This window comes from Aethalodelphis obliquidens, unplaced genomic scaffold (assembly GCF_003676395.1).
Source record: "Aethalodelphis obliquidens isolate GAN/ISIS:26980383/991018 unplaced genomic scaffold, ASM367639v1 scaffold98, whole genome shotgun sequence".
Classification (NCBI taxonomy): Eukaryota; Metazoa; Chordata; class Mammalia; order Artiodactyla; family Delphinidae; genus Aethalodelphis; species Aethalodelphis obliquidens.
In genome coordinates, this window is record NW_020838042.1 from 539,478 (window position 1) to 563,088 (window position 23,611).

Consider the following 23,611-nt stretch of genomic DNA (forward strand, 5'->3'; position numbering starts at 1 on the left):
GGGGGAAGGGAATGTTTCAGCCACAGCAGTCCTGAATAGTGAAGCTCTGTAACTAAGTATGGAAATATTATAATATACTTTATACTCAAGAGGCTACTATACATGGGCTTATAATAACAAAAAAGCTCTCGTCACCACGCTCATTTCCAAAGACAGTAGAACCACTGGAACTTGCTAAAACTAAGAGTTTATCTGTAAGATTCCTATGTCTATCTTCACAGCTTCTGATTGAGGGAAAAAAAGTTGTTTCTGAAACATTACTACCATTTGTCCAAAAGTATACGGTATTTTCATGGGGGAGGGGGTTTCAAGATTGGTTGTGTGTAATTCAGACTTGTTTGTAAAGTACCAGGATGTTTTATATCTGACCTTTCCAAGTAAAAAATTCTAAGCTTTTTTCCAAAAGGTGGCAGAAATACCCTGAGTCACCTGTTCCATCAGTTTAAGAAGTTGTCTCAGAGACCAAGGTCGAAGACCACTAATGTTCTTTCATGGTTTGGCCCCAGTTACGTGTCTGGGATTGTGGGTTGGTCCCAAAACCCAATTAATCAGGACAAGATGAATGAAGGGGAAAAACTTGTGGGAGGGAATAACTGGAAGCTCTCTGATTATTAAAATCTTATTTTTCCTTCAAGGTATAACTTAAATTTCCCCCTTCTCCATGAAAGTGTCCCATCTTTGAACCCTACTAGCAAAAACTAACATTTCTATCTCAGAACTCTGAAAGTACTTAATATCACTACTATTTAGTTGGCCAGCACTTCTGATTTACTGTCTTACGTTATCTTTTCCCGCTCTCTCTCTCTCTCTCTCTCTCTCTCTCTCTCTCTCTCTCACACACACACACACACACACACACACACACAAACACACACGTACAGGTTCACAGACAGATATATGTATGTCTTTTCACATACAGATGTTGTTAAGAGATGACATCTCCCACAGCATTTAATAAAATGCTTTGCAAACAGGAGACTGAGAAAACTGATGGCCGTTATGCATCCTTCACTTCTGCCCTCCTTGGAAAGGTTATTTCACTGCCCCTCTATAATCATCTGCAACTGCACATATAGCTGGTCACAAACCTGCATTTCAGTTTCATGAGGCACACAGGTTTCTAACCAATTTTTTTATACACTACTTGGTAAGAAATTAGTTTGAAACGTAAAGGAGGCAATATGTGCTTAGCAGCAAAAAAGTTAATTCTCTTGTATAATCCTACACGAGTGGGACAATGATAGTGATACCCATTTATTGAGCACCCACTTCACACCAGGCAGTTTACATATACTGCCTCTTTATCTTGACAATAATATTAAAATATACCTCTTATAATTCCCATTTATAGATAGGGAAAATCAGATACAGAGAAGTTAGAACAAGTGAGTAAAGAGTTATTCTGGCTCCAGAGCCTATGTAGGCACCCTTTCAACTACATCATGGTGCCACGAATGAGCCTCTATGAACAAAAAGGGAATTATGACTAAATGCTTTATTTCTTAATTAATTTCCTACATAATATATACCCTTAATGTTATACATGTTCCTGAAGTTAAAAGGAAATCAAGTTTTTTCAAAGTATTTCAGATTTGTGTTATGTATATATATATATATATATATATATATATACCTAAAGCAGATTTCTCCAGTATCTTGTAAACAACATTTATTTTGTAAGAATACTATCTGTTGGGCATTGTATAAATTGTTTAATGTATATTATCTTACTTAATTCTAACAAAAATCCCATGAGATGGGTACTCCCCAGAAAACAAGCATAAAGGAAGTTGCTTATCCAAGGATATATGAGTGACACAGAAGGAGCAGAAAGAAGTAGGATTCAAATTCACACCTGCATTGAGAGCCCAGATCTTAACCACCATGTATAATTGTTCTTCAGCCACGCATTCCTATTAGTCTTCTATTTTACTCTAGGCCTGGCAGTGGAAACACATGGGAATCACACACTCAAATTTCTCACCTCTCAGATATTATCACCCACATGAGCCACTAATCTCTGAAGCTGGGTGATGGCTACACAGGAGTTCACTATACTATTCTGCTTATTTTATGTATGTTTGAAACTCTGTAACAAAAAGTTAAAATTAAATTATAGCATAGGGCAGCAGTTTGACTAACTTCCCTCTTTTTCTAAAGAAGTCTCATCAATAAAAGCTCTCGTGTAAAATCTGGTTTTTTTTTAAAGCACTGATCTATGCTACCTTAGACAATTCTCTACTTCCAACAACAAAGAAATCAATAGGGCTTTAGCAGGGATTATTATACAGCAAGAAGTTGCTAAAGAAAGTTTACATGGTTATTTTAGAGAAATGACTTCTATGCTAAGAAAATCTGTTTATACTCTACAAGTACCTAAAGGACTCCAAAGTGCCCACCCACCACTGGTGGATTCCCATTTGGGTTATGTTCTTCAATATCTCCCCCAATCAGAGGATATAATTAAGATTTTGATTGGGAAAAAAAAATGAGGCATAGATGTGATTTACAGTATCATCTTTCAGTTAAAGAAAGCTTCGTAGGGCTTCCCTGGTGGCGCAGTGGTTGGGAGTCCGCCTGCCGATGCAGGGGACACGGGTTCGTGCCCCGGTCCGGGAAGATCCCACATGCCGCGGAGCGGCTGGGCCCGTGAGCCATGGCCGCTGGGCCTGCGCATCTGGAGCCTGTGCTTCCGCAACGGGAGATACCACAACAGTGAGAGGCCCGCGTACCGCGGGGGGGGGGGGGGGGGAGAAAAGATAGCTTTGTAATTTTCCATGTGTCTTAAGTAATTAAAACCCTTCCTTCTCACTTCTGATATTGACTATACTTAGGTATTTAGTCAATATTAGAAAAAATTCCATTACATTATTAAATATGCCTTTTTCTCAATAGTTAACTTCTCAGAAACTTCCACTGGTTCCCCATTACCAGCAGAATACAGTTCAAACACCTCCACTATTCTACCCATGCATATTAACCTGTTAAGACATCAGAAATCTCAGCTTAAATGAGGGAACTGTAAAGACTCCTTAAAGTCTGTCTTGACTTCAAGCCTTCATTACCTCATGCTCTTTTTCCCTTCTAAAATGCCTTCCCCTTTCCTCTATGCCTACATAGCAATACTGTACTGTTTAGTATTTTTAGGTTATGCTATAATACTGATTTTCATACAGTTATTAAATTAAAGGAAAAAGGTGAGTTCTAATAACCTTATGAAAATCAGATGAAAGCTAGAGACCTGCTTCCCATATAAACACACATATGAAACTCTGCATATAATTTCAGGGACTCACGGATCTCCTTTGAAGCCACGAACTTCAGTTAAAAACTTCGCTATGAGGGCACAGCTGCAGACATCCTGTCTGCAAGAGGCCTGACATATACACTAACTTCTCTAAACTTGTGCACTCTGAGAAAGAGATTACCCTTAGTTAAGAGACAGTAAGAACATGAGGAATGGCTCCATGAAAAAGTAGAGATTAAGTTCAGCCCTGAAGAACAGACAGCATTTATACGTATACACAGAGCTTCAGAAGACCACTGCAGCAGGAGCGTAATGTGAGCGAGCAAAAAGTGTACTGAGTATACACGGATAAACTAGCTGATGTATGAGTTCTCTCATTACCTGTGAGCAGACACAGCACTTACCATACTGTATTACAGTTATCTACTGATGGGTCTATTTCTCCCACTAGCAGGTATACACTAAGCTCCTAGTATAGGACCACATTCATAAACTGTAAAAAAAAATGCTTGTTGAACGAATCAATGTTGAAAGACGAAATGATAGGTTGGATCACAAAAAGCTTGTGATGTCACAGGATTTTAGGACACCTGTTTCCAATTTTTCGGAATTTTTAAAGAACTTTAGAACTCACAAATATTCACCAACATGTTAAAAATATATTACCGAATCTTTTCATGAGAGCAGTTCCTGTTAGGACCGCTGTTAATACTATTATCTTAGTTTCTACAATTATTTACACTAACCAAATTGCTCTGCTTTAAAATATTCTATAGTCAACACTTTCCCAACATGCATATTCATCTTGATCTAACTCATGTGCATTAATGTACTTAGAAAAATAACTTCTAAATGTTTGAAAAATATATATACAGTATGCTTAAAAGGATAAATGAATACATGAGAACAATGTATAAAATATTTGGTCAAGGTGTACTTTTCATTTCTATTCGGACAGAAAGCAATTTATAGTGAATGAGATGCTTTACCTTGATTATAACTGTCAGTATTTGAAAATAGTGATGAGTCTATGGAATTCACACGACAAAGAAAAATAAAGCATCAAATTATTTTGATGAGAAAAGAAGGCAGAAGTCCTTCATCCATTGTTTAAAAAACAGAAACAAAACCAAAACTGTGCCAGGAACAGAACCTAAAAGAAAAACAAACAGCCTGGACAGCCAACATGTCCACCTTCCTATCCATGCATCCTAATAGATCGTACTCACCGTTGGGATCGCAGTGGTGCAGCTGACCCTTCTGAGCCGTCTCTGCATCAGGTCATGCTCCATACTGTTAACTTCAGCCTTCAATTGCTCTAGCTCCTCTTTCTCAAGTTTCAATTGCTTTGCTAACCTCTCCATCCTTGCTCGCTGATGTAACAGCAAGGCTATAGCATTACAGATAAAGTCATTGCAGAAAGTAACATTGAACAAGTGACTGGGAAATTTCTATATGCATTGCTAATGTACGAAATACCTGTAAAGAACCCTGTCATTCAACTTCAGGTGACATTTACTCTCATGTCTTTCTAATGCTATTCTGCCTTCAAATCTGCTTTAATTTAGCTCTTGTAACTTCTGCCAAAATGACACCATCTGTACATTCCTCTTGTTCTACTGTACTTCATTTCCCCAAGATTCTCTTTAACTATACCTGTGTGCGTTTTAAACAGGCTCAAAACCAGGCATATTGAATTACAATCATAATTACTTCCCTTCTTATATACTGAAAGAATACTAAATTATCACATATCTTGAAACAAACTTTTAAAATACTCTATTCTCCTTATATTTAGTTAGGTCCACTGTGAACTAATCCAATAATGTTCTTCATTACCAATCCCACTTCTTATAAATATATTACTTATAAATATTACACCCTTCAGGCCATCCTCTTAGAAAATATTCAAATTTTTCACCTTGATAAACTTTAGTCCACCCTCTATGAATCTTTTTTTCCCACTCTGTAGTTTGTATTTTTGACAATATTGGTTTCACTTCTCTATATTTTTCTCCCAGTGAATGTTCTTCCTAAAAAAGAAGTCTTTTAGAGGTCACTATTATCATGCCTATATTTTTATATTTTAAAGCAAAGTCTGTAGATGATTCTGAAGCACTAACCCTATTCTTAATAGCAATGCTAGTGCCCAATATTTAATAAATACTAAACATTTAATTAAAATTAAACAGCTAATATAAATTATTTTATTTTGAATAGGAGACTGCCACCTCACCACAAAGATTAAATTTCAAAAAAAGGGTAAAATTACCTTGTGTATAGGCGTAGTCATCTGATCCAGAACTAGAACTTCTCTGATATTTATGGCTTCCCTTTTCTCCCCCAGAGCCTGGTATCACTGAAATGGGCTGAATAGGTTCTGGGGCTGCAGAACGTTCTTCTTGGTCCACTAAATTTAAAAGATTTTCAGTTGTTGCTCGGCCTACAGTAATTTTAAAAACTGTAGTTGGGTTTGGTATCATCCGAGGAGATGGTGATGGAGCGCAAGAAGGTCCAGTTGGCTGTGTGTATGTAATATACACAGGATTGACACTAAATGGAGGTTTTGGTTGACTGGATATCCCTCTTGAAGGAGAACTTGAAGGTGGCGTGGTGGCTGTGTACAATGAGTGCTGATTCCGTGGAGATGGCTGATTACTGATAGGTGAAGGACTCCTATTAATTGCTGTCCCAGATCTCTGAGAGGGTTCGACTGTAATTTCTATCTTCTTCATGGATCCTTTGGGTAAGCTAGATGGTGTATATGGGAGATAGGCTACTGAATGACTTCCCTGTTTCTGATAGCTAGGAGGTCCTTGTTGATATGGATGGGGTGGAGTAGTTGAAGGACTAGGTGGCATAAAGACATGGGAACTAGGGTGGCCCAACTGGGATGGCTGTACTTGATGCTGTGGAGAGCTGAAGGGTGAAGGACATTGAGAAGGTGGTGGTGAATGGTAAGCAGGTTGAGGGATCTGCTGTTGTTTGGGAGAATACTGAGAAGGTTGATAGTTCTGTTGATGCGGATAAACAGGTAAAGGACGCTGGCTATAATGAGGCACTGGGCCCTGTGGTGAGGACTGCCATGGCGTACTCTGAGGAGTTTGTCTTCCTGATGAACTCTGAGATGTCTGTCTAATATAGATAGAACCAGGAGACCCATAAAGATTGCTTGGAATTTGTGGAAGAATTTGTAAAGCTCTTGGTACAGTCTGTCCAGAAGGGAGGTTCTGGGATACTGTAACAGTAATTGGATTTGTACTATACCGAGGTATGTGCATGTATGAAGGAGGTGGCGGTGGTGGTGGTGAAGGCCCTTGCATAGCAGATGGATTCATTCCTGTTTGAATGGAAGATGGCTGTTGAGGTGGCTGTGAAGGAGGAGTAGCTGCACTTCTGTTCTGTTCATTCATAAAAAATGGATTGTAGTTGGGAGTAGCAGCAACAACAGCTGGAGCTGAGTGTGGTTCCTGAACTAAACATATCAGCTGTTTGCCTGCTGCATGCTGTGGATCAATATGTCCATCGCTTGAGCTATGTACCAGTGTTCGACCACCGTTAAGTTGCACTCCATCTCCTGGGTGGTAGCTACTAGGAGAATGAATACCCAGGTTAATATGCAAAAGGCGATTTCTATTCATCCTGTTGTCATCTGGACTGTGGTATTCCATATATAAGTATTTGCTACTCTCCTGGGAAAGCGCGCGGCAACAGGCTTCAAGATTGTTGTTGTTCTAGGGGGAAGAAATGGTAAAAATAACATTGGCAAAATGGACAAATCCTAATAGTGGGAAGTCAAGCTTTGCCACAGAATTATGTAAATATAACTGTCACAGAATAAGTAGAGAACAGTATTTTAAACACAAAAAAGCTTTATGGTCATTGACCCTGAAAAGGAGATCCCAAACAATCCATATTATTTTACAGACATTTAGCTCACATAACTAGTACTACGCCGCTACTGCTACTGCTACAGAAATGTAAAGTACCTACTAATGAACACTGTGACTCAACCCCAACTTTTCTGACTCCAAATCCAGGACTCATCTTACACTTGTTGCATCTCAACAAATTAAAATGCTGGGCTAATCTTGGATTCACCACACTTGCTGTAATATATAAGTATAAGTAATATCCATCATTAATATTTAAACTGATAAACATGAAAATAACCATGCATTAGTTTTCAAAAGGTAATGAAACCCCAAACAGAAAAAAGTTATAATAAAAATTCCTAAAGACTCAAAACAACAAAAATTCTAAAGCAGCCTTTACTTTTCGTTTAACCAAAGTTAACCCTATCTAACTTCAACTGTCTGTTTCATTATGGAAGATTAAGTTAAAAAAAGATATCAGTATAAAAACAAATCCACTTTTTTTTTTTTTTTTTTTGCGGTACGTGGGTCTCTCACTGCTGTGGCCTCTCCCGTTGCGGAGCACAGGCTCCGGACGCGCAGGCTCAGCGGCCATGGCTCACGGGCCCAGCCGCTCTGCGGCATGTGGGATCTTCCCGGACCAGGGCATGAACCCGTGTCCCCTGCATCGGCAGGCGGACTCTCAACCACTGTGCCACCAGGGAAGCCCCAAATCCACTTTTTGAATTACGGTTCCGTGACTTTGCCAAATTATGGTAATTTAACACAAAACCAGGTCTTCACTGCCTTAATGAAATTCATTCACACTCCCACAGTCTCAAAAGTTTTTACCCGCTCAAACGTAGCTTGGTAAACTTCCAAAATCTTTTAAAGATTTCAATTTTTTGAATTATATACACACACAAAGATGGTAAACAGCAAACTGTCATTTTAGATGTTCCAAGTGACAGTAATCAAACTAATAAAAGGTTTCCTCTTTTGAAAATTTTAAGGTACTATAAGATAGTTTTCCATTAAAATTCAGAACTATTTTATTGGCCTAAAACACAATTATTCATTACCTTTGAGATAATCTATTGAAGTTCCCCAATTATCATGACCTTCTCCGTATTTCATAAATATATATACAGATATGCACATATACACATATTACTATATTCTAGGGAAAAGTACATTTTATATAAAAATGAAAGCAAACACTTCACTTCTGCTGAGAACCAAATAAAGCTAAATGTAAAACAGGACATAAAATGTTTTAATTTTAGAGCTGAGAGGACTCTTAGGGTTCCCATCTACTCCAACTCAACTCATTTACAGATGAGCAAAGAGATGCCTGGGAAGTTACATGACTTGATAACAAGCGCTTAACTAGTTAACTGGAGAGCCAGTTCTAGATTCTTGGTCTTCTGACTCCCAGTGCTCTCTCTACTATCACACAGTAATTTCAAGGGACAGGATGTTAGGCCAAAAGTACATTACTACTGAAACTTTAGGAAGTAAAAGAAAATTCAGTCAAGCAAACCTTTGTAAAATGAATTCTCAGAAATTCAAAGAATTGCTTTATCAAAAACTCCATAATAACTTTTATCCTTCTCCTTATATAAAACTTTTGATACTAAAATTCAAGTACTTTTTAAAATACTTTCTGAGCCAAGGAAAAAAGTAATTGTTGAAATGTAAGAAAACAATTAAATTTGGGCTTTTTCTTATCCTGCTTGAAACCATGCTGATCAAGGGAAGGAAGACAGATATTAAGAGAGAAGACAGATATTGCTAGACACTATGCAAATTTGGAGCCAAAGGATTCAAACTGATTGCCAACAAGACAATGTCACTGACAGATATCTGAAGGGGAAAAAAAAAGATTATTAGCTCCTTCAAGTTTTTTAATAAACCTATGGATTAAAAGGAGAACAAAAACTAGAGTTTTATTTGAAACCTAAGCAGTAACAGACACTTCACTATTTAACATTTTTATTCATTATCCTAAAATTTCATGTTTTCTACATTGAATTAGGTTGCCTAATTAGTACTGCCACAAAAAAGATACAAATTTAAATGATGCAAAGTTGGAGTTGTCAGCCTATTCAAATGTATGTCTACAGTGACAAGCTGAGTACATTTTCTTAGGAAGAAAAATTTAAAACCACAAATGCAAGATATTTAAGTATAAAAATACCACCACAATAGATTCAAATGTCACATGTGACCTGCTAAATGTCTTAAAAAGAAAAAACAAAGGATAAAAAATTTATCAAACGATAAATATGAAGAATAAAGAAATAAAAATTGTTTAGCTGGATAAAGAGGTCAGAAGTTTTAAGAAGATATATGTGAACACTCATGAAAGGACTGAGCCAATAAAGCATCATACCCCTAAAAAGTGGTCCTAAACTGGGGGATGATAACCTAAGAGAGGCTTTAATGCTTGTGTATTAAATGCAAACTACTGGACAGGGAGGGAGGGATAAATTAAGAGTTTGGGATAAAATAGATAAACAAGGACCTACTGTATAGCACAGGGAACTATACTGTATTCAAAATCCTGTAATAACCTATAATGGAAAAGAATCTGAAAAAGAATGGATATATGCCTATGTATAACTGAATCACTTTGCTGTACACCTGAAACTAACACAACATTGTAAATCAACTATACTTCAATTAAAAGGAAAAAAAGGTAAACTACTGAGTCTTATATACTTTAATGCAAACAGAGAAACTTTCCAGAGCCAGCAGGTGTTAAGTGTCCATACTGATAAACAATATTAATCCCAAAGGAACAAAAAAGTAAAAGACTTAGAACAATGTAAGTTATCAACAAATGTTCACTGAGTTGAATTTAAAGTTCCATTCTTTCAATTTAGTAAAACGAAAACAATAAGCCTTGAAAAAATAAAGGGCTAAATAAAATTAAATTAAGAAAACAAGGTGGGGGCCCTAGAATAAGTTAGGAAGGTAACTGCTAGGAAGGTGATTTAAACTAGAAGGGTTTCACTCCAGTGGGAAGTACCTTTGCTCTACCAGAGACCAAAATGGGGCTAAAGTAAAGAGTGGAAATTCAGACTGGAAATGTTATGGTAGAAAAAATAAAGACAAGCTATAACACAAAAACGAGACCTAGTAGAAGGGCTTGCAAACAAAGGAAGCACCTCTGTTACCACCACTGATCTGTGAGTCTCTATTTGCAATTAACCTCAACTATATATAGGTTTACATTATATCCTGAGCAGCTCACACTGTAAGGGAGAAGCTTGCATATTATGCAGTAACATAGAGTTTGGACTGATTGTGTAATTACGGAAGTCCAGTGAGCAGGACAGAAATACCGCTCCCAAAAGTCAACCAACTAGGGAAATGCTGTAACCCAAAACACACTGCGATTCTGTGAAGGATGATGCAAAACTCAACAGGGGGAGTGTTAGGCCTATTTCTGTGGCCCCTTGAGTGGGAAGAGACGTTCTATCAGAGATGAAAGATTTATTTCAATAGAAGACAACAAGACAAAAGTAATGTGATTAAAGAAAGTAGCCTTCCACTTAAAATTAGATATTAGTTAAGCATTTACTAACTAGAAAAACAGTAAGAGAGGGAGGGAACTTTCTAAAAACTTTAAAAAGTAGGCTAAAAAAGTATATAGTTTAAGAAGTTATAATGATAAATTTGAAATCCAAATTCAACTCTTAAGGATTTGGGGACTGATGACACAACCCCCAAAATTTAAGAAGTGAAATGCATGAAGAATCTTTTTGCTACACGCCTTTATTCTTTTCTCTAAATCACTGGTTCTCAATGGGGGAGATTGTGCCTCCCATGGAACATGGAGATTTTGTGTCCCATGGAGACATTTTTGGTTGTCACAACTGCAGGGATACTAATGGCATTTAGTGGGTGGAAGCCAGGGATGCTACTAAACATCCTACAATGCACAAGGCAGACCCCCACAACAAACAATATATCCAGCCCAAAATGTCGACAGGGCCAAGGTTGAGAAATCCTGCTCTAAATGTTCCCCCAACATAAACAAGAAAACTTAACTGAGTTCTAGTCACTACAACACAAAGTCACCTCTAATAAGGTAAACTGTAACTTTAATATCACTATCATTGGTGGGTAATCTACCTGTAACATGCACTGAGACACCACACCCTCCGGAATCTCAGGGAAACGTTGTCGGAGGTCATGGAGAACCTGCATATCAAGCTGTGGACTGTTTTGCGCCATGCCAGAGCAAATGGTGGTCAAGCTTCTCTTATGAAATGGATGCTAATCGGTCTTCCAATAGTAATGATCTTCCAATACTGCAGTCATTTTCTATTAAAAGAAATTAAAGTATGGTTAAATTTAATTACATATTTCACTTTATTCAAATAGAAACCATCAATACATTAAAATGAGCAATCTAAAATAAGTATACCCAATTCTAAAGTTGGAAAATGGACAAATTCTACTTAGCCAAAGACTTTTCTGATGGAATATATAGCTAATCACTGGTTTAAAATCAAGAACGACAGAATTCCCAAACCTTCAGTTCCATTTTAATGCTTCAAAAATGAAAAAAGCAGCAGCTAGATTAAAAATACAGAGTATTATTATTTGGCAACCATATTTTTCTAAGTCTTGAGAAATCCTACTTATGTATAATCACTCATGTTTTCCTACGGGCTATCATATCAGTCCTCTAAAGCGGGATAATCATTTTGATGTCTGAAGTAATAAAATCAGGCAACAGGAATTGATAATAACACCACAAACCACACATGTCCTGTTTGCCTTACATTCTCCCTGTACTTTGAAGCCAAAAGGCTTGAATTTGAACTCTGAGTAAAGCAAACCCAATGTCTAAATGAAACTACTGGGCAAACAAAAATGGAAATGCAGAATCCTTCGCTTTCAAAGATGATGCTGGTGGTCCATCAGTAGGCAGACTTGCCTAGCTAAGGTTTCACCTAGTTCTGGTGCAACTGGCACAGGTGCAAAGATGCCAGGATTTGGGGGCACAGTTTGAGTAGAGGCAAGTCACCCCCAATCTCACTGGTATTAGTCAAGTTAAGCACCCATGTAAATAAAGGCAGCTAGTGAAGTAATAATGAAATCATAAATCAAGTGGCACCATCAAGGTCAATTAACTGACCCATTTTTCATCTATCTCTCCCATTTTTATGACGGGAAAAATGTACAGTGTATACCATACAATCTCATAATATTTCTGCTGTGATCACTCATGAGATGGTAAAATATTTTTAAGACTGAGAATTAAACACCTGCATCTTCGTAAGATGCACGGAAATCATGATTTTAAGATGCAAGTCTAAACTACACAATAAGGGAGGGTCATCCCACACCAAATCCATTTCTTGCAAACAGGCCCTGAAACTTTAAATAATACCATTACCTGGGGCAATGTACAGAACTACAGAGAATTCTTTTTTTTTTTTTCGGTACGCGGGCCTCTCACTGTTGTGGCCTCTCCCATTGCGGAGCACAGGCTCCGGACACACAGGCTCAGCGGCCATGGCTCACGGGCCTAGCCGCTCTGCGGCATGTGGGATCTTTCCGGACCGGGGCACGAACCCGCGTCCCCTGCATCGGCAGGCGAACTCTCAACCACTGCGCCACCAGGGAAGACCCAAGAATATTTTAAAACCTTAAAATGCTGCAGGAAAATACTGAATTACTTTTGCTGCTTTATAATTAAGTATATAATTAAAAAATAAATACCATGTAATCTCAAATTTGACTTTCATTATAAGCAGGGAATTTCATTTTGCATGCAATCTCTTGACTTTTACTGGGCATCGAGCTCTCTTTTCTTCCTTCTAAGCCAAGACTGTCAAGAGTAATTATACTCTTTGTGTCTACAAGGTGGCAACAAAGCCCCTATGGATAAGACTCTGCCTAACCTCAGGTATAAATAGCTATTAGGGACTGCTTTAATGACTTCCAACATCAACATGGAGGATATCTAGTGAATCTAAAGAAAAATCAAAATATGGGAAAAGAATAAAGATAACTTCCAATATGCACATATATATAGGCTTTCTGGCCTCCATATACAATTCTGCTCTCTGCAATGCATTCCTTAGTCTGCTCTAATTTGGCTCAAATCACTGTTCCACTGAAATACTCTCTTCATCATCTCTCTGCTGCTAAATTCAGAGGATTTATCTTCTGGTTCCTATGCCCCTTGACCTTTGCAGCATCTGACACTACTGATCATTCCTTCCTTTTTTCAGCCTCTATGACATCACACTAGCCTGGTTTCTTCCCACCTCTCTTGTCACATTAATGCTTGCCTGGTTTGGGCCCTAAGCCACCTCGTCTTCTCATTCTACATCCTTGTGCCTAGTGATGACCTCCACTACTAAGGTTTCAAAAACATTTAAAGGCTGATGATTCCCAAATTGCTATTAAGCACCATGCATGCTCTCTCTTAAGACTCCAGACACATAGAGTCTACTGCCTACACACAGCACCATCTGGATAAACCCAAAGACATTAGTCAATATGTACAAAAAGGAACTCCTTACCACAATCCTTCCCCAAACACTGTGTTCTCTCTATGAATGTTACTACTATTCACTCAGTTAACAAAACTAGAAACCAGAGCGTGCTCCTTGACTTCCCATTCTTGCACAACCAACTAAACAAGAATATTAAATCAAATGGGTGATGGTGTGCACCCTGGTTCTGCCATTTAGTAGCATCTAGGAAAGATACTCAGCTTTTAAGCCTTTGAAGCTTCATATTTAAAAATGGAAATAATTGTAGGATTGTAGTAGAATTTAAAAGGCAAACAGTAGGAAGTCAGGAAGCATTAGTTACTATTATTCAGGGCATGTCTGAATATTGTTCTCATCAACATTATACTAGCAACTTCCTGCTGCTCTTCCCACCTCAGGTCTTGCCTTCCCCCACATCACAGCCAGAGTATCTGTTTTCTAATCTCAACCAAACAGCGCTATGTGTGATCCTGTGCATGGATGTCCCACACTGCCTCCTCTCAGGGCATTAGCCCATGATCATCCATCTGCCTGAGATACTTTTCTATCTTCCTCCCTCCCACTGCTTCTCCGAGCCATACTGATACCGTACATGTCAGTATTGGTGGCACCTCCTCTAAGAAGGCTTCCACTGACAGTCACCACCACCCCCCCGCAACTTAGTCCTGCTGCCGTAACTCTCCTCCACCTACTCTGGGCTAAAGGACCCTCCACTATGCTTCCACAGCAGGCTGTGCTTATCCTCACAGGAGCACCAAACACACTATACTGGAGCCACCTGTGTATCTGAAGGTCTCACATGTGGAACTGTAGCTCCACCTAGAATGTGTTATGCCAGAAAGTGGGGACGTACTCAAAGAATGATGGGAGCTTGTTACAAGAACCTGAAAGTCAGCTTGAAGAGGCTCCCACTGACCAAATCTGTGACAATTTGAGCACCAAAACAATTAAGGACAGTAATGAATTACAGGCCTGTAGAAAAGCGGAACCCGTGAGTCCTTAGCCCGATAATAAATAGTTAAATAGGCACACACACAAATAAAGGCAAAGGGAGGGCTTTTGCTTAGTGGAATCCAACTGGTAAATGTGTGCAGGAAGTGCTGGAGCTGGAAAAATCATCATTTTGCAGCCATCACAGTACAGACTACTTCAATAAAGAATCATCAATGGATGCTAAATCTAGGGGGAAATTTGGATGAAGTTAGGCTATATTAATGGTCTTAAAAGTGTCTCCCCAGAGAACTGCTTATTAGCTGCAAAGGAAAATTTAACTATATAGTAGATAAATCAAACAACATCTTGGATAATCAAAATTAACATCACCAATGAGGGACAGATGGACAGCACACGCCTCCAGATGTGATACTGTGAGAAGAATATATCACTTTATAATATTCCAGTTAGGAATATGTAATCTGAAACTATTCATTAAAAAATAGACAAAACCAAAATGAGAAATGTTCTGTTAAAAACAAAAAGCAGGGAGTGGGAAGGTGAAAATGTCATCTTAAAAAAATGCCAACGTCATAAAAGACAAATGCTAGAAAAATCAAAGATTAAAGGAGATACTAGAACCATGACAACTAAATCTAATGACTGATCTCAGACTGGATCCTATACTAAATGGAGGAAATGTTATAAAATAAATGAATGGATCAACTGACAAAATTCAATGTGGATGGTACATTAGGAAAAGTATTCTACCAATGTTAAACTTATTGAATTTAATCAATTTACTGACTTGGTAATTGTGCTGTGGTTATATACGAGAATATCCCTATTTTTAGGAATTAGGCAATGAAGCATTTAGGAGTAAAGGGCAACTTTACTTTCAAATGGTTCAGGAGAAACAATCAAATATATGTATATGTGTGCATATATACAAACATGCACACACACACATGTGCACAGAAAGAGGGAGCAAGTTACAAAAGCGCAAAGGAAAAGGACTTACAACAAGATGGCAGAGTAGGAAGGCCCTGAGCTCACCTCCTCTCATGGGCACACCAAAATTACAACTATTTACAGAGCAACTATTGATAAGAAAGTCAGGAATCTACCAGAAAAGATCTACAACTAAAGATATAAAGAAAAAACCACAACAAGATGAGTAGAAGAGGTAGAGTTGCAGTATACTCAAGACCCAAACCCCCAGGTGGGCAACCCACATACAGGAGAATTACAACTGCAGAAGTCCTCCCCAAGGAAGGGGTCTGAACTCCACATGGGGCTCCCCAGCCCTGTCATCCTGCACTGGGAAGACGAGCCACCAGAACATTTGGCTTTGAAGGCCAGCAGGGCTTTCCTTCCAGAGAACCAAGGGCAGTGGGAAACAGAGACTCCACTCTTAAGGGCACACACAAAATCTCACATGCTCCAGAAACCAGGGCAGAAACAGTAATTTGAAAGGAGCCTGGGTCAGACCCACCTGCTGACCTTGAAGAGTCTCCCAGAGAGGCAGGAGGCAATTGGCACTCACCCTGGGGACACAGACACTGGTGGCAGTCATTTGGGGGAGCTTGTTCTACCATATAGACACTGCTGTTGGCAAGCATCACTTTGGAATCCTCCATCTAGCTTATGAGCCTCAGGATCCCACAGAGTCCCTGCCCACATGCCTGTAGGCACCAGTACTGGGATGCCTCAGGCCAAGCAACTAACCAGGTGGGGATGCAGCCCCACCTACCAACAGAGCAGCAGTAGCCACAGGACCCACTAGGCCCCTTCCCCACCCACCATCAGGTCAACAACAGCTCTTAGACAACTTGAGCCCCTCAGCCAGCCACGCTGGGATCCAGCCCCACTCGCCAGTGTGCCAGCACCAGCTTTGGACACCACGGAACCTGCAGCCAGTCGAGTCAAGAACCGGCCCTACTTACCAGCAGGTTGACACTAGATCTGGGAACCCCGGGCCCACAACTACCCACCCCTGAACACGGGTCTGCCCACCAGTAAGCCAGCACTAGCTCTAGAACACCTGGGTTTCTGTAGCCAGTTGCCTCGTGACCTGGCCCACCCAACCAGCAGCTGGCAACCACTGCACAAAGCAGGACCTGGTGCCCAACCAGACCAGGAGCCAGCCACACCTAGCAAAGTGACATAGTCAGCCTGCCACAACAGAAGGACCCACACAGCCCACACCCCTAGAGAATAACAGCTCTGGTAACCAGAGGGGAGTGCACTGCTGGAACACTTAGGATGTCTCCTACAAAAGGCTACTTCTCCAAGGTTGGGAAATATAACCAATCTACCAGATACACAGAAATAAAAATGGCAGTCAACAGAGCAACATGTTCCAATCAAAGGAAAAAGATAAAACCCCAGAAGAAAAACTAAATGAAGTGGAAATAAACCATCTACCTGATAAAGAGTTCAAGGTACTGACCATAAAGTTAATCAAAGAATTGGGGGAAGAATGGATGAACACAGTGAGAAGTTTAACAAAGAGTTAGAATACATAAAGAACCACAAACAGAAACGAAGACTACAGTAACTGAAATGAAAAATACACTAGAAGGGCTTCCCTAGTGGCGCAGTGGTTGAGAGTCCGCCTGCCAATGCAGGGAACACGGGTTTGTTCCCCGGTCCAGGAAGATCCCACATGCCGCGGAGCGGCTGGGCCCGTGAGCCATGGCCGCTGAGCCTGTGCGTCCGGAGCCTGTGCTCCGCCATGGGAGAGGCCACAACAGTGAGAGGCCTGTGTACTGCAAAAAAAAAAAAAAAAAAAAAAATACACTAGAAGAAATCAGTAGTAGACTAAATGATACAGAGGAATGGATCAGCGAACCAGAAGACAGAGCAGTGGAAATCACTGAGCTGAACAGATTTAAAGAAAAAAAAAAGAATACAAAGAAATGACGACAGTTTAACGGACTCCTAAGATATCATGAAGCATACTAACATTCGTATTATAAAGGTCCCAGAAGGATAAGACAGAGGGAAAGGGGCAGAGAACATATTTGAAGACGTAACAGCTGGAAACTTCCCTAACCTGGGAAAGGAAATAGATATCCAGATCCAGGAAGCAAAGAGTCCCAAACTGGATGAACCCACAGAGGTCACACCATGACACAATGAAATTAAACTGGCAAAAATCACAGACAAGGATAGAATATTAAAAGCAGCATGGAAAAAGCAAGAAGTTACATACAAGGGAACTCCAATAAAGCTATGAGCTGTTTTTTCAGCAGAAACTCTGCAGGCCAAAAGCAAGTGGCATGATATATTTAAAGTGACGAGAGGAAAAAACCTACAACCAAGAATACTCTACTCAGCAAGCCTCTCATTCACGTTTAATGGAGAGATCAAAAGTTTTACAGACAAGCGAAAGCTAAAAAAGAGTTCAGTACTACCAAACCAGCTTTACAAGAAACATTAAAGGGCCTTCTCTAAGAGAAAAAGAAAAGGCCACATCTAGAAATGTGAAAATTATGAAAAGATGGGATCGGATCAAGATGGGCAGAGGAGTAGGACGTGGATCTCACCTTCTCCCAAAAATACATCAAAAATACATCTACATGCTGAACGATTATCACAGAACATCTACTGAACTCTGGCAGAAGACCTCAGACTTCCAAAAGGACAAGAAAATCTCCATGTAACTGAGTAGGACAAAACTAAAAAAGAAAAAAAAAAAAAAGAGAGAGAGAAAGGAATCAGGAGGGATCCTGAGCCCCTGGGAGGGAGCTGTGAAAGAGGAAATGTTTCCAAACATTGGGAAGTCCCCTCACTGGCGGGAAGATCATCTGGGACAGAAGCAGAGCTTCGGAGCCTCAGAAGAGAGTGGAGAAACCAGTTTGCAGAAGGCAAAGCGGAGTGAGACCTGCAAAGACGGTCAGTGCCAACACCCAGCACTCCCCAGCCTGAGACGCTCGTACACTGGGGCAGGCAGGGGCTGGGTGCTGAGGCTCGCAATTCGGAGGTCAGACTTGGGGAGAGGACTCAGGTTGGCTGTGTGGAGACAGCCTGAGAGGGCTAGGGTGTGATGTGCCACAACCAAGGGAGTATGGGAAGAAGACTGGGCCTGCCACAGAGGCAAGGTGCTATTGTTGGGGGGCACGCAAGGAAAGGGGCAGGACCACCATAGGAGCTTCTTTCTCCGTGTGTACTATCAGGCAATAGGGCACTGCCTGCACAAGCTCTGGGGTGGGCACGAGCCACAGCTGCCACATCAGACTCGAGAGGTGGGTGCTGATTGCTGCCACTACCGAGAATTCTGTGAACAGACACCAACCACTGTCCCCGCATTCCTGGGAGCATGCGCAGGCCACTCACCTTCACACCCCCATCAAGGGAATAACAGCTAGCACATACTGAGGAAAGAGACAGCAAGCATCCAAAGCAAAAGCAGCCCTCACGCCAAAACAATATTAAACCCACACAAGCTTCACGGGGACACTCCCACATAGAAACAGACCTCCAAGATTACAGGAGATAATTGTTCTCCTAAACGCACAGAGTAAGAGAAATATAAGCAAAATGAAGAAGCAGAGGAACTACTCCCACTTAAAAGTCCAAGAGAATTCCCCTGAAAGAACAAACAATGAAACAGTCCTCTTCAGTCTAACAGACACTGAGTTCAAAAAAAGAGGTAAGAAAAATACCAAAGGAATGAAGAAAGGCTATCAACAGAAATGGAGATTACTGTAAAAAGGACCGAGAAACTATAAGAAGGAGCCAAGAAAAATTAGAAAATTCATCTGCCAAGACAAAAGCTGAACTAAAAGCAATGAATAGCAGAATGAATATTGCAGGAGAAAGAATAAGCAATCTAGAAGATAGAAAAATGGAAATTAATCAAAACGGCACACAAAAAGAAAACAATATAAGAGACCTATGGGATAACATAAACATGCCAATCTACGCATAATAGGGATTCCAAAAGGAGAAGAAAGAGAAACGGGGATTGAAAATGTATTTGAAGAAATTATGGCTGAAAACTTCCCAAACCTAAAGAAGGAACCAAATATCCAGCTATAGGAAGCACAGAGGGTCTCAAACAAGATGAACCCAAACAAACCTACACCAAGACATATTGTAATAAAGATGGCCAAAGTTCAAGAGAGGATTCTAAAGGCAGCAAGAGAAAAACAAAGAGTCAATTACAAGGGAACCCCCATAAGGCTATCAGCTGATTTCTCAACAGAAACACTGCAGGCCAGAAGGGAGTGGCAAAACATATTCAAAGTTTTGAAAGAGAAAAACCTGCAGCCTAGAATACTCTACCCACCACGATTATCACTGAGAATAAGAGGTGAGATAAAGAATTTCTCAGACAAGCAAAAACTAAAAGAATACAGCAATACTAAACCTACCTAAAAGAAATAATGAAAGGTCTTCTCTAAATAGAAAAGAAGTAAGAAGATATTAGGAAGGAGTAAATCACAATTGGAAACTAAATTACTTAAATAAGCCAGTATACAGATCAAAAAGGGGGAAGAAAACCTACTTGTGAAAGTGTTGATAAACAGAAGGAACGGCAAAAGGGTAAACATGAAGATGTAAAAAAGGACATCAGAATCATAAAATGTGGGGAAAGAGAGTTAAAAAATGTAGATTCTTTTTTTTTCTTAGAATGTGTTTGAGCTTATATGACTATCAGTTGAAAAGAAGCAGATATAGGAAGGGATTAACATACCTGAAAAACAGGGCAACCACAAATCAAAAACATACAATAGGTTCACAAAAACCAAAAAGAAGAGAACACAAGCAAAAAATCAAACCACAAAAAGAAAAACAGAAAGAAAAAGATAGGAACAAAGAAGAAACATAGAATCCACTGGAAAACAAGGGTTAAAATGGCAATAAACACATATGTATCAATAATTACCTTAAATGTCAAAGGACTGAATGCTCCAATCAAAAGACATAGGGTGGCAGACTGGATAAAAAAACAGCAGCCTACAATATGCTGCCTGTAAGAGACCCACCTTAGGGCAAAGGACACAGAGATTGAAAGTGAGAGGATGGAGAAAAATATTTCATGCAAACGGAAATGACAAGAAAGCAGGAGTCGCAATACTCATATCAGACAAAATAAACTTTAAAACAAAGGCCATAAAGAAAGATAAAGAAGGATACTACATAATGATAAAAGGATCAACACAAGAAGAGGATCTTCCACTCGTGAACACATATGCACCTAATATAGGAGCACCCAAACACATAAAACAAATACTAACCAACATAAATGGAGAAATTGAAGGGAATACAATAACAGTAGGAGACTTTAACACCCCACACGTATCAATGGACACATCTTCTAGAGAGAAAAATCAATAAGGCGACAGAGATCCTAAATGATACAACAGTTAGACTTAATTGATATTTTCAGGACATTAAGTCCAAAAAAACAGAATACACATCTTTTCAAGTACACATGGAACATTTTCTAGGACTGGGCACATACCAGGGCACAAAACTAACCTCAACAAAGTGAAGAGTACAGAAATTGTTTCTAGCATCTTCTCTGACCACAATGGCATGAAACTAGAAAAAAACCACAAGAGAAGAAATGACCAAAAAAAGACTACATGGAAACTAAACAACATGCTACTAAAAAAACCAATGAGTCGGGACTTCCTTGATGGTGCAGTGGTTAAGAATCTGCCTGCCAATGCAGGGGACACGGATTTGATCCCTGGTCTGGGAAGATCTCACATGCCGTGGAGCAACTAAGCCCGTGCACCACAACTACTGAGCCTGCACTCTAAAGCCTGCGAGCCACAACTACTGAGCCCACACACCACAACTACTGAAGCCCACGCGCCTAGAGCCCGTGCTGTGCAACAAAGAGAAGCCACCGCAATGAGAAGCCTGCACAACGCAACAAAGAGTAGCCCCCACTTGCTGCAACTAGAGAAAGCCTGTGCACAGCAACGAAGACCCAAAACAGCCAAAAATAAATTAATTAATTAATTTAAAAATACCAAAAACAAAAACCAATGAGTCAATGACAAAATAAAAAACAAAATTAAAAAATACCTTGAGACAAATGACAATAAAAACACAATCATACAAAATCTTTGGGATACAGCAAAAGCAGTTCCTAAGGGAAGTTCATAGGGATACAGGCCTTCCTCAAAAAACAAGAAATATCTCAAATAAACAACCTAACCTACCACCTAAAAGATTTAGAAAAAGAACAAACAAAACCTGGCGGGACTGGTTCAAGATGGCAGAGTAGAAGGACGTGCTCTCACTCCCTCTTGCGAGAGCACCGGAATCACAACTAACTGCTGCACAATCATCGACAGGAAGACACTGGAACTTACCAAAAAAGATACCCCACATCCCAAGACAAAGGAGAAGCAACAATGAGACGGTAGGAGGAGTGCAATCACAATACAATCAAATCCCGTAACTGCTGAGTGGGTGACTCACAAACTAGAGAACACTTATACCACAGAACACTACCCACTGGAGTGAAGGTTCTGAGCCCTACGTCAGGCTTCCCAACCTGGGGGTCCGGCAACGAGAGGAGGAATTCCTAAAGAATCAGCCTTTGAAGGCTAGTGGGATTTGACTGCAGGACTTAGACAGGAATGGGGGAAACAGAGACTCCACTCTTGGATGGCACACATAAAGCAGTGTGTGCATCGGGACCCAGGGGAAGGAGCAGTGACCCTGGGGGAGACTGAACCAGACCTACCTGCTAGTGTCAGAGGGTCTCCCACAGAGGTGGGGGGTGGCTGTGTCCCACCGCGAGGACAAGGACACTGGCAGCAGAAGTTCTGGGAAGTACTCCTTGGCATGAACCCTCCCAGAGTCCACCATTAGCCCCACCAAAGAGCTGGGTAGGCTCCAGTGTCGGGTTGCCTCAGGCCAAACAACCAACAGGGAGGGAACCCAGCCCCACCCATCAGCAGACAAGTGAATTAAAGTTTTGCTGAGCTCTACCTACCACCAGTCCCTCCCATCAGGAAACTTGCACAAGCCTCTCAGATAGCCTCATCCACCAGAGGGCAGACAGCAGAAGCAAGAAGAACTACAATCCTATAGCCTGTGGAACAAAAACCACATTCACAGAAAGATAGACAAGATGAAAAGGCAGAGGGCTTTGTACCAGATGAAGGAACAAGATAAAACCCCAGAAAAACAACTAAATGGAGTGGAGATAGGCAACCTTCCAGAAAAGGAATTCAGAATAATGATAGTGAAGATGTTCCAGGACCTCGGAAAAAGAATGAAGGCAAAGATCGAGAAGATGCAAGAAATGTTTAACAAAGACCTAGAAGAATTAAAGAACAAACACCTAGAAGAATTAAAGACAAAGAGAGATGAACAATACAATACCTGAAATAAAAAATACACTAGAAGGAATCAATAGCAGAATAATTGAGGCAGAAAAACGGATAAGTGACCTGGAAGACAGAATGGTGGAATTCACTGCCGAGGAACAGAATAAAGAAAAAAGAATGAAAAGAAATGAAGACAGCCTAAGAGACCTCCTGGGACGACATTTAACGCAACAACACTCACATTATAGGGGTCCCAGAAGGAGAAGTGAGAGAAAAAGGACCTGAGAAAATATCTGAAGAGATTATAGTCGAATACTTCCCTAAACATTGGAAAGGAATACACATCCAAGTCCAGGAAGGGCAGAGAGTCCCATACAGGATAAACCCAAGGAGAAACACGCCGAGACACAGTAATCAAATGGGCAAAAATTAAAGACAAAGAAAAATTACTGAAAGCAACAGGGAAAGACGACAAATAAGATACAAGGGAATTCCCATAAGGCTAACAGCTGATTTCTCAGCAGAAACTCTATAAGCCAGAAGAGAGTGGCATGACATATTTAAAGTGATGAAAGGGAAGAACCTACAACCAAGATTACTATACCTGGCAAGGATCTCATACACATTCGATGGAGAAATCAAAAGTTTACAGACAAGCAAAAGCTAAGAGAATTCAGCACCACAGCAAATGCTAAAGGAACTTCTCTAAGTGGGAGACACAAGAGAAGAAAAGGACCTAAAGCACAA

General features: G+C 40.1%; 1 protein-coding gene across 3 annotated transcripts in view; it reads right to left on the minus strand.

The window, feature by feature from the left end:
* The window catches only part of TAB3 (TGF-beta activated kinase 1 (MAP3K7) binding protein 3), a 101,355-nt gene that overhangs the window by 20,063 nt on the left and 57,681 nt on the right, over positions 1–23,611 (minus strand). For all 3 annotated transcript variants that reach the window (XR_003430666.1, XM_027096082.1, XM_027096081.1), the window contains 3 exons: positions 11,245–11,436; positions 5,520–6,981; positions 4,477–4,637 (listed from right to left, as the gene is read on the minus strand). Coding sequence is in view for 2 of the 3 variants with exons in the window: in XM_027096082.1 (XP_026951883.1) it covers positions 4,477–4,637; positions 5,520–6,981; positions 11,245–11,346 (1,725 nt within the window). In the remaining variant the exon portion in view is untranslated. The remainder of the gene's footprint in view (positions 1–4,476; positions 4,638–5,519; positions 6,982–11,244; positions 11,437–23,611) is intronic.